This window comes from Polyodon spathula, chromosome 17, assembly GCF_017654505.1.
Source record: "Polyodon spathula isolate WHYD16114869_AA chromosome 17, ASM1765450v1, whole genome shotgun sequence".
NCBI classification, from domain to species: Eukaryota; Metazoa; Chordata; class Actinopteri; order Acipenseriformes; family Polyodontidae; genus Polyodon; species Polyodon spathula.
The window spans coordinates 4,333,743-4,346,957 of NC_054550.1; the positions used below are offsets into that span (position 1 = coordinate 4,333,743).

General features: G+C 42.4%; 1 protein-coding gene across 1 annotated transcript; it reads left to right on the plus strand.

Annotated features, from left to right (window-relative positions):
• The first annotated feature begins 57 nt into the window (after positions 1-57).
• LOC121330405 (single Ig IL-1-related receptor-like) lies at positions 58-10,834 on the plus strand. Its single transcript, XM_041276904.1, has 10 exons — positions 58-321; positions 5,400-5,729; positions 6,121-6,328; positions 6,895-7,025; positions 7,202-7,342; positions 7,730-7,873; positions 8,135-8,237; positions 8,596-8,746; positions 9,185-9,359; positions 9,974-10,834. Exons 1-10 carry the CDS (start codon positions 243-245, stop codon positions 10,156-10,158), a joined length of 1,647 nt encoding a protein of 548 aa, XP_041132838.1. The 5' UTR covers positions 58-242; the 3' UTR covers positions 10,159-10,834.
• The last annotated feature ends 2,381 nt before the right edge of the window (positions 10,835-13,215 follow it).

Consider the following 13,215-nt stretch of genomic DNA (forward strand, 5'->3'; position numbering starts at 1 on the left):
GCTGTACGGCCAGGTGCTTCTGCGAAGTCACGTGACGCTGAACACACACGCAACAGTGCGCTTCATAACCCGACAAGCAAATAAAACCGAGGCTGCAGGTTTACAACAAATGGAGCTCGTCGTGTTGTAGCGAGTACAGGCTGGGTTCGAGTCCAGGTTAAATCGAATCCGCTGAAAACTCAATGCGAGGTCTAGCGCGATAATATGAATAAACAGCAAACGTGGTTTCGCCGAACTCTAGAATGGGACCGAACCACACGACTTCCCTGGTGCTTCTCGCAGTGGCTGCTTGGGTCGCGGTGACTGTCAAAATATCAGCAGGTAGGTTTCCCCGGAAGCGCTGGGGTATGGAAATTCTGGATTTGATTCTGTTGTTCACTGCTTTTGAAATACTATTCAGAAACTTCTCGACTGTTGTACAAGTGTTCGTTGCTTGCCAACAGCATGTCTGGAGTAGGTACAGCACTGTAAATCTCGAGTCGTGGACTACAGTTATATTATTCTCATTAATACAGATACAATTAAAGTAAGATCTTATTTTTTCATCGTTGCCGATTTAAATCTAGATGAACTACATCTGGTATTCAAGAAAAACCCTTAGTAATACTGTACAGTATAAACCCAGACTTAGTACAGACACAACAGGAGGTACTCAAATAAACAAGCAAGTTATTATTATTATTATTAGTTCTAAAACGACTGCCGTGTTGTCATTTCTGAACATCTAGAGCGGAATCAGCAGTAATGGAGGGCCGGGCGGGGGTGGACACATAGTTCAGCATTGCTATGTGTGACCTTTGCCAGCAGTCCTCCAGTATATAACCTCACCCCGGGGCTCTGCTCTGCCAGCACATGGTATGAGAATGCTGAGCACCGGGGAGTATCGCTTTCAAAAGATTCCTTTTATAAAAGTTTACTTCACAGTAATGCACAGGAATCTTGCAATGATATTCCCATGGTTATACTATACTGTGCATTTACCATCGTTTACCATGCTTTGCCATTTTCTTTTAATATGCTTTACCATACCTCTATGGTGAACGTTGGAATTCAAAACACTGTAACACTTGCTTTTTCAGCATTTCCTACAAGCTGCTCGATTCCTGTTCCAAGCTTCTCTTACATGAATGCGTTTTATTGTATTTCAGCAGCGCCACCAGTCTTGCATCTACATGTTGAACAACTGTAAACACACTACAACACTAATGTGATGCCCAGCTCTGTGGTATACTGGCTGAAGTCGACAGCATTTCAATGTTGTATCTCAAGCCAATCCTCTATTTTGTAACCAGATAGCAAAGTTAGTGAAAGATTTGTTGCCCAACCCTCTTGTATTCTACCAAGCTGCACTCAGACCCAGTTCCACCTTACACCTTGCACCTTGCACCTTACACCTTGCATTTGGCTCTGCAGGATGTCTTTTTAATAAATCAACCATTTAATCGCGATTGCAGTTTATTACACTGATCGAGCCCAGACGTAAACTTTACTTAGGAATTCCACAGAACGTGTGATAACAATTCTCGAATACAGTTCTGGGATTGGTTGTTGTTTTTTTTTTTTTTTTTCTCCTTTGAAATCTTCAACAAAAAAAACCCACCGTCTCACAAGCTACAAACACTGCTTGTTTTTTTCTCAATAGCTGTTAGACGCCATTGTGATGTTTTTATTCGAATTCCGTGTTCTGGAGGTGGGAGGGCGAGTTCTGATTTGCAGAACATTTTAACAAAGAAGTTTAAAAACCTACTCCCCAGCTCTAAATTTACTTCTCTTTGCTGCAGTCTGGTGAGACTATCTCAGCTCTTGAATTTTATCAAGAAAGGGAACTACAGTATTACATCTGGGGAGAATGATACAGCACAGAGCTTCCATTTTTCCACAGTGTGACTGCAGGGTAGTGTAGGTGCTAGGCAGTGCAAGGGTTTTGAATGTTTACACTGCAAACAAATGCTGCGTGCATGAACGCATGCAAAAGTTGCGGCATTGTCTTGCAGTTGACACCAGAGTGAGCACAAGTCTGGAATTGAGGTACAGAAAAACAGTTTATTGGAATTCCATATTGTTCATCATATAGACTGCTCCCAGTAAACCTCACGTCATTTCCTTGGCAACAGTCTGTGAAATTAGATGTTGCTTTAGAATATTGATTTTTTTTGAGGATGCAACATCGATAATGGATAATTGCAAAGCATATGACATGGTTTATTTAGATTTCCAGAAAGTTTTTGACAAAGTCCCGCACAAAAGATTAATTCTCAAACTGAACGCAGTTGGGATTCACGGAAACACATGTACATGGATTAGGGAGTGGTTAACATGTAGAAAACAGAAAGTACTGATTAGAGGAAAAACCTCAGAATGGAGTGTGGTAACCAGCAGTGTACCACAGGGATCAGTATTAGGTCCTCTGCTATTCCTAATCTACATTAATGATTTAGATTCTGGTATAGTAAGCAAACTTGTTAAATTTGCAGAGTGGCAAACACTGTTGCAGCAGCAAAGGTCATTCAAAATGATCTAGTCAAGATTCAAAACTGGGCAGACACATGGCAAATTACATTTAATAGAGAAAAGTGTAAGGTACTGCACACAGGAAATAAAAATGTACATTATAAATATCATATGGGAGATACTGAAATTGGAGAAGGAATCTATGAAAAAGACCTAGGAGTTTTTGTTGACTCAGAAATGTCTTCATCTAGACAATGTGGGGAAGCTATAAAAAAGGCTAACAAGATACTCAGATGCATTGTGAAAAGTGTTGAATTTAAATCAAGGGAAGTAATGTTAAAACAGTACAATGCACTAGTAAGACCTCGTCATGAATATTGTGTGCAGTTCTGGTCACCTCGCTATGAAGAAGATATTGCTGCTCTAGAAAGAGTGCAAAGAAGAGTGACCAGAATTATTCCGGGCTTAAAAGGCATGTCATATGCAGACAGGCTAAAATAATTGAATCTGTTCAGTCTTGAACAAAGAAGACTACGTGGCGACCTAATTCAAGCATTCAAAATTCTAAAAGGTATTGACAATGTCGACCCAAGGGACTTTTTCAGCCTGAAAAAAGAAACAAGGACCAGGGGTCACAAATGGAGATTAGACAAAGGGGCATTCAGAACAGAAAATAGGAGGCACTTTTTCACACAGAGAATTGTGAGGGTCTGGAATCAACTCCCCAGTAATATTGATGAAGCTGACACCCAGGGATCCTTCAAGAAGCTGCTTTATGAGATTCTGGGATCAATAAGCTACTAGCAACCAAACGAGCAAGATGGGCTGAATGGCCTCCTCTCGTTTGTAAACTTTCTTATGTTCTTATATTCTAATAGCGTCTAGTTAAAAAGGTGAGCGCAATGTGTGGTTTGTGTATTTTTAAGTTTCAATCGAATATTTTAACCAAGTGCAATCCAATGCGATTTAGTAGTATTTAATCTTCAGAACAGCACGTCAGCACCCCTGAGGCAGAATCGAAGTAGCAGGTTCAACCCCCACTCACTTGTAATTAGTGTTCATTTTTGCATTTTGATTTTGTGTTAAACTGCAGACATTTAAGGAAGAGAATCAGGAGATTAAGCACAACAGATGAGCAGTGTAAAAAAATAACACTGTAATGGTGGACTGTACTTTCTATTGTTTTGACCAGGTTGCAGAGTTTGCACGGTTTAGATTATTTTATTAATGTTATTAGTTGTTAGAATTAATACAGCAAACATGATTAGCTGCTGCTGTGTTTTGTTCTGTGCAGCTAATACTTCATGAACCCCGCCAGCTCCTCTGAAGAGAACACATAAGCTTAACCAGCCTGCAATAATAATACTCTATTCCCAATACGAGCAGGGTGTTCAGTAAACTATTGGTTTGTGTTTTGGTAAATCATTATTTGTAACAATGTACGCCCACTAACATTCCCATTGCAGTTGGTAAGTGTGTTGAACTGTATTGTTGGAAATCACATTGACTAACTACAGTAGGGTCGCTAAGGCTTATTACATCAGTAGCACTGTATAATAAGGTCCAATAATAAACCCTTTATAGATGATGAATATAAACTATGAACAAACAGGTTATCCATGTTTATAAAGCACCTTGTTAGTGCCATTATTAATGCTTTACAAAGTCCACTAATAAACATTTTATTAATCATTTATTACTGATTAATAGATGCTACATACATATAAAAGAGCAAGCTGTAGATATCTATAAAGCCATTTATAAATGAGGTTATTAAGGACAAATTATTCAAGTGCATTATAAATGTTATTATTAATGCTTTCTAAAGTCTGCTAATAAACAGAATGAACCCTCATTTGTAAATGGCTTTATAGATATCTATAGCTTGCGCTTTCATATTTATGTAACAGAGCTATCTCATTTGCTGGGTAAACAGACACAGTTGGCTTTCATTGGAGGGCAGTGATTGAAACGGACCAAAGTGAGATGGGACTGCATTGCAGCAGCAGTGGGTGTGGGACGCGTTTATATACAAGTGGGCTTGATCAGCCACGAGCGAGAGATCAGACTTGAAATGAATTATTCTTTATAGGCCTCCCTTCTGTGACCTTTCTCTCTGCATAGTGGCAGCATTCTTTGAGAAAACGGGTTTGGCTTTGTGTTTCCAACCCACTTTAAAACAACAGTTTAAAACATGCAGGGATCAAGGGATGCATGTAGAGATTTCCTTGTGCACAGCATTGTTATTTTAAAATAGGGATTTCCTTTGCTTACACGCCCTTTGCATTGCATTACTGTCTTAGCTGACTGTTGTTACGAGCATAAAGTCTTCCATGATAGAAAAGGCTGTTTTACTTTTTTTTGGATGATAAAGATCTTGTGGGATTTCTCCAAGTTTGGTTTATAATAATGATTACAAGTTTGCTGAATAGAAGTCCTTTTTAAATTCTGGTGGCAGCAGGTGTATCTTTTGCCTGCCTGTGTAAAAACTCTAACCCGGTTATAGGCTATAAGCCACAGTGGGTAATGCAAATTGAAAGTGAATAGTCTTTAACCCTTTCAGTCCTGAATTATTTTTGCTGAGCTGAAAAATTCAAAATGAAGTTAGACAATTAAAAAGGAAACTCCTTTATTGCATGTGGCTGAGAACAGGACAAAATATTTTGGTAGCTGAGACTTTAAAGTCCCGTCAGTACTTTAAGAACTCCAGGACTGAAAGAGTTAAAGCCCTTTATGTCTGTGTTATCCTTTTACAGGGTTTCTCAGGAAACTCAAAATTGGATTAGGTGTTACATGCTATACACTACACGGTACAGCACAGAAAAAACAAAGACATAGCAGCCATTAATCACTAATGTCAATTTTTTAAACATCTGAGGGGTGTTTTTATCATCAATAGAATCCATCCTTAATTAATCCTTGATTTACATATGTGTAACTTTTTACAGCTGCATCTTGCGTGGACCCAGACCGCTTCTTTGACCACGTCTCCTGGGTGGAACAGCAGCCTGCCCCTCGCCAGCTCTTCTGCCCTCTAGACAAGGCCAGCCGGCTTCTCCTTCTTCAGGAGGCCCACAGCTCCCAGCTGCTGTGGAGGAAGAACTGCCAAGCGCTAACCTCTGACAAGAGCGCCCGTGTCAGCAGCACTGTGCAGCCCGACGGCACAGCATTCCTGACGTTCCAGACCCTGGAGGCAGGCGACACCGGAAACTACACCTGCACTCTGTACCTGAGCGGGGAGCAGAATGCATCTTTCACTGTGAGGCTCAGCATGGCAGGTAAGAGCTTAGGCTCGGATTGCACAAGATTGTGTGTGTGTGTGTGTGTGTGTGTGTGTGTGTGTGTGTGTGTGGGTGTGAGATGCTGGCTCTCATGGTGTGTGTGTGTGTGTGTGTGTGTGTGTGTGTGTGTGTGTGTGTGTGTGTGTGTGTGTGTGTGTGTGTGTGTGTGTGTGTGTGTGTGTGTGTGTGTGTGTGTGTGTGTGTGTGTGTGTGTGTGTGTGTGTGTTTGTGTGTGTGTGTGTGTGTGTTTGCATGCATGCATGTTTATCAGAACCCTTGAGTCAGTGCTGATATGTATGAGAATTCTCTTTGCATCCCTGAAATTTCGTATATGGGTTTGGTGAAACTGCAGTTTACATCTTTAGTGTTCCCCGTGTCTCCCACACAGACAGCCCTTGCAGACGGGCCCCTGAGTTTCTGTCTCCTGCAGGAGAACAGGTTCTGGAGCCCCAGCTGGGAGATCAGCTCCTCCTGAACTGTACGGTTCGGATCTCCTATGACCAGAGATACAACGCTTGTGCCTCCATCGTTCAGTGGCTAAAGGATGGCCAGCAGATCCCCAGAGGCAGCCAGGACACAAGCAGCGAACTGGACTGGTACGTTTGTGGGGGGCAACTAGTATTCTTTCCCTTATAAAATCTAATATCAACAAAGCAAAGTGTAATAAAGCGAAGTGAAAGCATGGTAAAGCCCATAGAGGTATAGCCAAGCACATTAATAATGGTAACCACGGTAACCATGGTAAATGCACAGTATAACCTAGACAATAGGATTTACGTACTGGTTTTTAAGTCAACAAGAAAAAAAAAATGCTCAAACTAAACCACAAACCAGTTATTTGAGGCACTGGGTTATTTGCCAGACACAGAACTGACTGCTTTACAGATGAGCTCTGTGTGTAAGTAATTAAAGGCAGGTCCTATTAGGTTTCAGGTAAGCATTGAGAGACCAGCTGCACAGCAGTGCGGTTGCCTCGGAAACCAGCTGTTGCTGATAGAGTATGATTAACTCCTGACTGCTCTGGTGCTGCAGGTGGTGATTGACACAGTGAGTTGTAAGCAGCTGCAGTTAAGGGCTGAGATAAGACCATGGCAGGGGAGGGGTATAAACTTATTAGAGGCCAGGTTTCGGTACCACCCGTATGGTTTGGTTTGATCCACAGGTTCAACAATGACGCCTCCGAGAAGTTTCTGAGCAGCCTGCTTCAGGTGAACGTCACTCAGTACAGCAACTACGGGCACTACTCCTGCCTGGTGAGAAATGCCACAGCTGGCTTCACCCTGCACAGACCAGGTAGGGGGAGGGAGGCTCCTTTTTGGAAATATTGATCCCATCGCTGCACCTGTCTCATTCTCACCCCTTTAGGTCCTGTTAGATTTCTAGTGTTCCAGTTTATTTGGACTATTCTGTTCTCCTTTATTGATCTCTATGTACGAAGGCTAAGGCTAACTCTTTGTGTCTGCCAATAGGGATCGCAAGCCACATTGCTGGAGTGATAGCTGCCTTCGTTGTGGTGCTGATCCTTGTGCTGGCAGTGCTGTTGTGGGTGAAGTGCAGGCTGGATGTGAAGCTCTGGTACAGAAACACATATGGAGACTATGAAATGTATGGTAAGAACAGTTCTCTGAAAGAAAAAACTAAATGCAATTGTTTTATTAGTAAGAAGGGGTTTTTATGCCACCTGGTAGCTTTTTCTCTTTATTGTCGCTTCTGTTTTTTTCTACCATTGTTAAAGGGGAAGTGTAATGCAAATGAATCTATAACCATTTCAACTGAAAACATGTTCACTAAAGCTTTCGACACATTTTCAGCCTCCTCTTAAGCAGTATATCATATAAAAACCATTAAAACAAACGAACATTGAATGTATTGGAGCTCTGTTCCATCACACTTTGTGTGCTGTGCTGTTGTTGACTCACAGTATAACAATGCAAATGCTGCCTTCTTTCATTTCATAATGTCACGATTCTTGCTGTTTTCATCCCCTTTTTCTTTAGATGGAAAGCTCTATGATGCCTATGTCTCCTACGTGAACACGGCTCATGACAGGAAGTTTGTGAACTTCATCCTAAAGCCTCACCTGGAGAACAGGTACAGCTACAAGCTGCACCTGAACGATACAGACATTCTGCCTGCCTCAGGTAACCGCTGTCACTGGGGGACGGGGGGCGGGACGACGCGGGACCGATTACCCTTATAACAGTTGACCACAATATATTTACACAGTCTTTAGTTAACCATGCTACTGAAATGGTGTTAACCAGTTATAGGATTAGCTAATTTATATAAGCTTTATCTGAAAAATCTAATCAAGATGCTATGATATTAATATATTTAGTCCCAAAGACAGAACATTTTGGAGACGCTCAGCTGACACGCCGTGTCTTCCTCTCCCTTCACAGAACCCTCCGCCGAGCTCCTGATGAACGTGAGCCGCTGCCGGCGCCTGATTGTGGTTCTGTCCAAGTCTTACCTGGAGCAGGACTGGTGCGCAAACAACTTCAGGTAAGAGAGGGGAACCGGAGAGAAGGTCATCAATACTGCCACTGCAAGGGTATACTGCTGCATGCCGTGGGGCAGAGCATTGCAAAGTGTAGTAAAGCATAGTAAAAGCATGCCATGCCTTAAATGACTTGACTGGATTAATTCAACTGCTTACCAGCCAGGCCTTAAGCGTTAATTAATTAACAATATCATGTGTGGAATGGCCCTAAAGATGTTTCTGCTTTTAGGAATGCTGTTCAGTTTTAACCCTGGGCTGGTGTTTAACCTAGTGATCGCCCTTCCATCTCTATCAATACTTACCCTTTCAGTGGTGAAAAGTGGATAATTTCATGAAATGTTTTTCTTCCCTCAATCCTAGGGAAGGCTTTTGGCGTCTCTTGGAGCTGAGTCACAAGCCCATTTTCATCATGTATGAGAGTCAGTACAGAGAGATGAGTCACCCTGCCGCCCTGCTGCTGAAGGAGCACAAGAGAGACGTCACTCTGCTGCTGTGGAACTCCAAGTCCATGGTAGGAAGAGCCAGGGGCTCGCTCTCAATCACAGGGCTCCTGTGATACTCGTACACAGTCAGAGCATAGCAAAGTGTAGTATAAGTGCTGTGAAATGATGGTAAAGCATTGGTAAGCACTGTAAAGCCCAGAGAGGTGTGTTACTTAATTTACGTGTCTGTGTGTCAGTGGCTTTGTTTGTGTTTGTGTCCACAGTCATAATCGATGCACTGTTGCTGTCGTCCTCATCAGCATTTTTAGCTTATTTAAAGAAGTAGTTTATTGCATCAAGAGAACTACTGACTGAATGGGAGATGTGGGTCATGTAACTTTGCTTGCCTATTATGCGGGTTCGACTACACCATTGCTTCCCATAGAAAATAGTAACGAAACGGCGTTCCAGCTTGACTACACCCCTGCCGCTGTCTAGCATGTCATCCCAAACCCTGCCTCCCGCAGACCCCCTCCTCGGAGTTCTGGAAGGAGCTGGTCCTGGTGATGCCCCGCAGTGTGACCTACAGCAGCACCATGGCCGACCCCCAGACCCTGCTGCAGGACGACAAGGACCCCATGCTGACCCTGGACCCCGATTACCTGGACTGTAGGGCGGACCCTGACCCAGAGGGAGACCTGGGTGAGTGAGGGCACCAGCGGTCCGGGAGTGCAGCCTTGAGACACGGCTCCCCTAATCAAGGGATCAGTATAGCAAAGCATAGGAAAGCGCACCAGAAACACAGCGTAAAATCAATGGACAGGCTTGTGCAGCGGGCAGTGCTGTGTTCATGCCCAGCCTCCACTCTGTTACACATGGGTACACTAAATCACAGATATGAATGGTAAAGTATTCTAAAAATCTTAGTAAATATACACTGTAAGAATGGGAAGCTTGATAATATACTTTGATAAACATTTATAAGAGCCCAGACCAATTTCTGAAAGCCCTTTTCACAAACATTCAGTTAAACATTGCCTGCATACCAGTGCAATGGATCACTCATTAACAGCAAGTTAACCAGTGCTCTGTGTTACATACTCATGGCCTGTGCTTACAGGGCCATACGTGCTTTGTTAAGCCTCTGTTTATGTACAACACAGGCGTGTCTTTCTCATTGTTAACAATAATAGCACGAGCAATGCTGAAAGAAGACTTGATGCGCTGGATGTGAGTGATTTTTACACCAACCTGTTTGAGAACAATGCCTTTAAGGAAGCTGTAATAACTGTGATTGTTTTTGTCTTGGTCTCCAGGCATTCGAGTGCCTATTTATAAAGGACCCCCGCCTAGAGTATCTGCCCTCCCCTGTACCGACCTCCCCTCTGCCACCCCGACGGCTGAGCTGAAACCCAGTGAAATCGACATCTCCGACCTGGGCTCCCGCAGCTACGCGGCGCGCACAGACTTCTACTGCCTGGTGACCGATGAGGACGTCTAGCATGTGTTTCTGAGAGAGAGAAGGCTCTACTGAACCCTCACGCTGGCATGTCAGGGGTCTACACCTGCCCTTCTCTTCTTAGCAGCCCAGAGGCTCCTGTGTTTATTCCTGTGGCCGAATTTGCAGCCAGATTTGTTCTTGGAAAGGAAGGATTGTTACGCTAGGCTTTGCACAAAAACTTTTTCCCCACACCCCCACAAGTATCTGATGCAGCATTCCTGCTTTCCTATGACACAAGAGATGGTAGTCATAATACAGCAAGCAGGGCACAAATCTGCAGAGGATTGAGCGAAGCTTCTAATCATGAATGTGTGTAAAACTTTTAAATATTTGAGGAGACTTAAGGGATTACTGTTAAATACTACTAGAACAAATTATTAATAATAATAATAATAATAATAATAATAATAATAGTAACCTCTTGTAATATGTTGATGAAATTGAAAAATTATCTTTATTTTAAACCAGTTAATTGCATCCTAAAATCAGTACACTTATTAATAGACCTAACATGGCATAAACATTCCAATCTACTTTCTCTTTTTATTTCCATTATATTTTATGTTTGTTTTTCTTAAAACTTCCATGAAAAGTGCCTACACTTATGTAAACCATGTACACAACAACAACAAAAATAAAAGCCTAGTTTATAAAATAAAATCATCTTTATAATTAAGAGTGTGCGAGTTGCCATCCTTTTGTTTAAACACCAGTTTGGTTTTGTTCATTAGGGTGGTATTTGGGGAGGTGGTGTTGTATGTGGGCAAAAGGTTAATGTGTGGGCAACCAGACATTGGATCCCTATGTATTCTATTAGGCATTTATATCATCTTATCTTGGTCTCGGCTGTAAAAGATACAGATGCAAACACCACATTAGAATTGTAAAAAGTTATTATTGTCCTTAATATAATTTTGCCTCTTGCAGGAATAGATTAGATTATTAGTAGTAGTAATGGCTCTAATCAGCCAGCAGATGGCGATGTGAGAATGCACTCAGGATTCAATGTTGCTCTGTGTTCTGGGAAATAAAAACACAACACCAAACAGCAAGCTCTCACCCACCACCTTTGATTTCATTTGCTTTAGTAATATTGTCACAGGCACCCCTCTGATCGTATTCAATTCATTGCTTGTCTTTTGTTTGCTTGTTTTATGTCTGTAAATATCCTGCATCCTGGTAGTGCTGCTGTAGGCCCTACTCAGCCAATAACAGTGAGTTTGAAATATAACACAAGCAGCAGCTACCTCTGACTGGAGCTCTTTGAATTATATCTGCATATCCCAAACCACAGTATTGCTATTGCTAATAAAATCGGTTAGGGTCTTTCTACATACTGTATTTGGACACTTTTTGAGCAACAGAAAATGTCCTTTTAAAGAAGTTGTTTGCAATTTGCTATAGGACGCATCAGGAAAGGTACTAGCCAAGGGGGTGAATGCCAGTGGCTGTGGCTATTGAAGCCCCTGTGTAACTGTCAGTTTTTGTCCCAGGAGGAGCGGTCACTCAAGTCAGGTTCTTTGGCTGCGTTGGCCGTGTCACAGTCAAAGGGTTTGCAATGAGGTGCTTCTCTTGCTCTGGCGCAGGTGGATGTGATTTAAGAGCTGCATTCATTAGTACGGAGTTTAAGATCCCAGGTGTTGGCTGGAAGTGTTCTTGCATGGGGCTAAGAGTTTGTTCTCGCGGTTGATCTGAGATATGTGGGGACGCTACTACAACGGAGGCCCGCGCTACAAAATAAAGATTGGGTAATAAAAAAAAAAAAACATGTCATCCATAACTTCAAACATCCAACCATAAAATCTCTAGCAATAAATAAATATATATATATATATATATATATATATATATATATATAACTGTATATACTGCCTAACATCTAATCTGAGCTCCAATGAATGGATCAGTTAGCTGTCTCTTCCAGATAGCGGCAGACCTGTTAAGGGGGAACACAGCTGATGTGTTTGCAGTCTGGCAGCTGACCTTGCTCAGCCTTGTTTGCTTTGTTAAAACACAAATGGATTATTAACACGAAACCAGACCTCAGACTCAGGCCTGTGAGTGCAAGTCAAAAATCCTGCTCACATTCCTCAGAGAACTTGTGATTAATTGACGGAGATAACACAATGTGCTTTCAGACAACATCACAAAGTGCTCCGTGCATTACAGACTCACTTCACGGGATGGAGGTTGTCCTTTTAAGTAAGGTCTCGACAAGGAGAACTCCAGCGATCACAAAGTGCACAGAACCAGTTTTGAGCATATCCCACAGTAGGAGAACATGTTGATACTATGCAATAAAAAAAAAAAAAGACAAGCATTCACTTCTTCCTTTAGTTGAAAAGGTTGTCATTCAAGTTCCAAAGCTGCCTCCAGCATGTCTAAATGGAGTGCCATTTAGTGTCCTGTAGTTATGCAAGTATAGTCTTAACAAATAGCATAGCTAGAGACACCTGTGCATGTGAACATTGCATGTTCCAAAGGGAGCTTCTGGGATATGCTTGGTTATAAAACCCAAGTCTAGATAGTGGCAGTTTTACTGCTGTCTCTATCAATACAATCAAGCCAGACACACCCAGGAGTGAATGGAATGATACGGTCAGTGTACAGAACAGGCAGTGCACATCTCCTGCAGAGAGGCAAACTATTCTGCGCAGGCCTGACTCACCGGGGAGCTGGACTCTGACCCTGGATCTCTCTCAATATTGTTGCATTGCAACTAGTTTTAGGAGGTATTACCCTACCTTCTGCTTTACAGATCTGGACTCCTCGTGTTTAATATAGACTATAAGGATATGTTAACTACAAGAAATTACAAACTATTGCATCATCTCACTGTTAAAAGTGCCTTTCAGTCACGACAGGAAGCAGATCCAGAACCCTAACCCAAACCCTAAACCCCAGCCCAAATCCAAACCTTAACTCAAACCCCAGTCCAAACCCTACCACAAACACCAGCCCAAACACAAACTTTAACCCAAACCCAAACCCTAACCCCATCCCAAATCCTAACCCCAGCCCAATCCCAAACCCTAACAGAAACCCCAGCTCAACTGT

Excerpts from the sequence above, each read along its gene's own strand:
- LOC121330405 (XM_041276904.1), top strand. The coding sequence starts at position 243 with ATGGGACCGAACCACACGACTTCCCTGGTGCTTCTCGCAGTGGCTGCT. Across the intron at positions 322-5,399 it reads GACTGTCAAAATATCAGCAG|CTGCATCTTGCGTGGACCCA; the intron begins GTAGGTTTCCCC and ends AACTTTTTACAG. Across the intron at positions 6,329-6,894 it reads ACAAGCAGCGAACTGGACTG|GTTCAACAATGACGCCTCCG; the intron begins GTACGTTTGTGG and ends TTTGATCCACAG.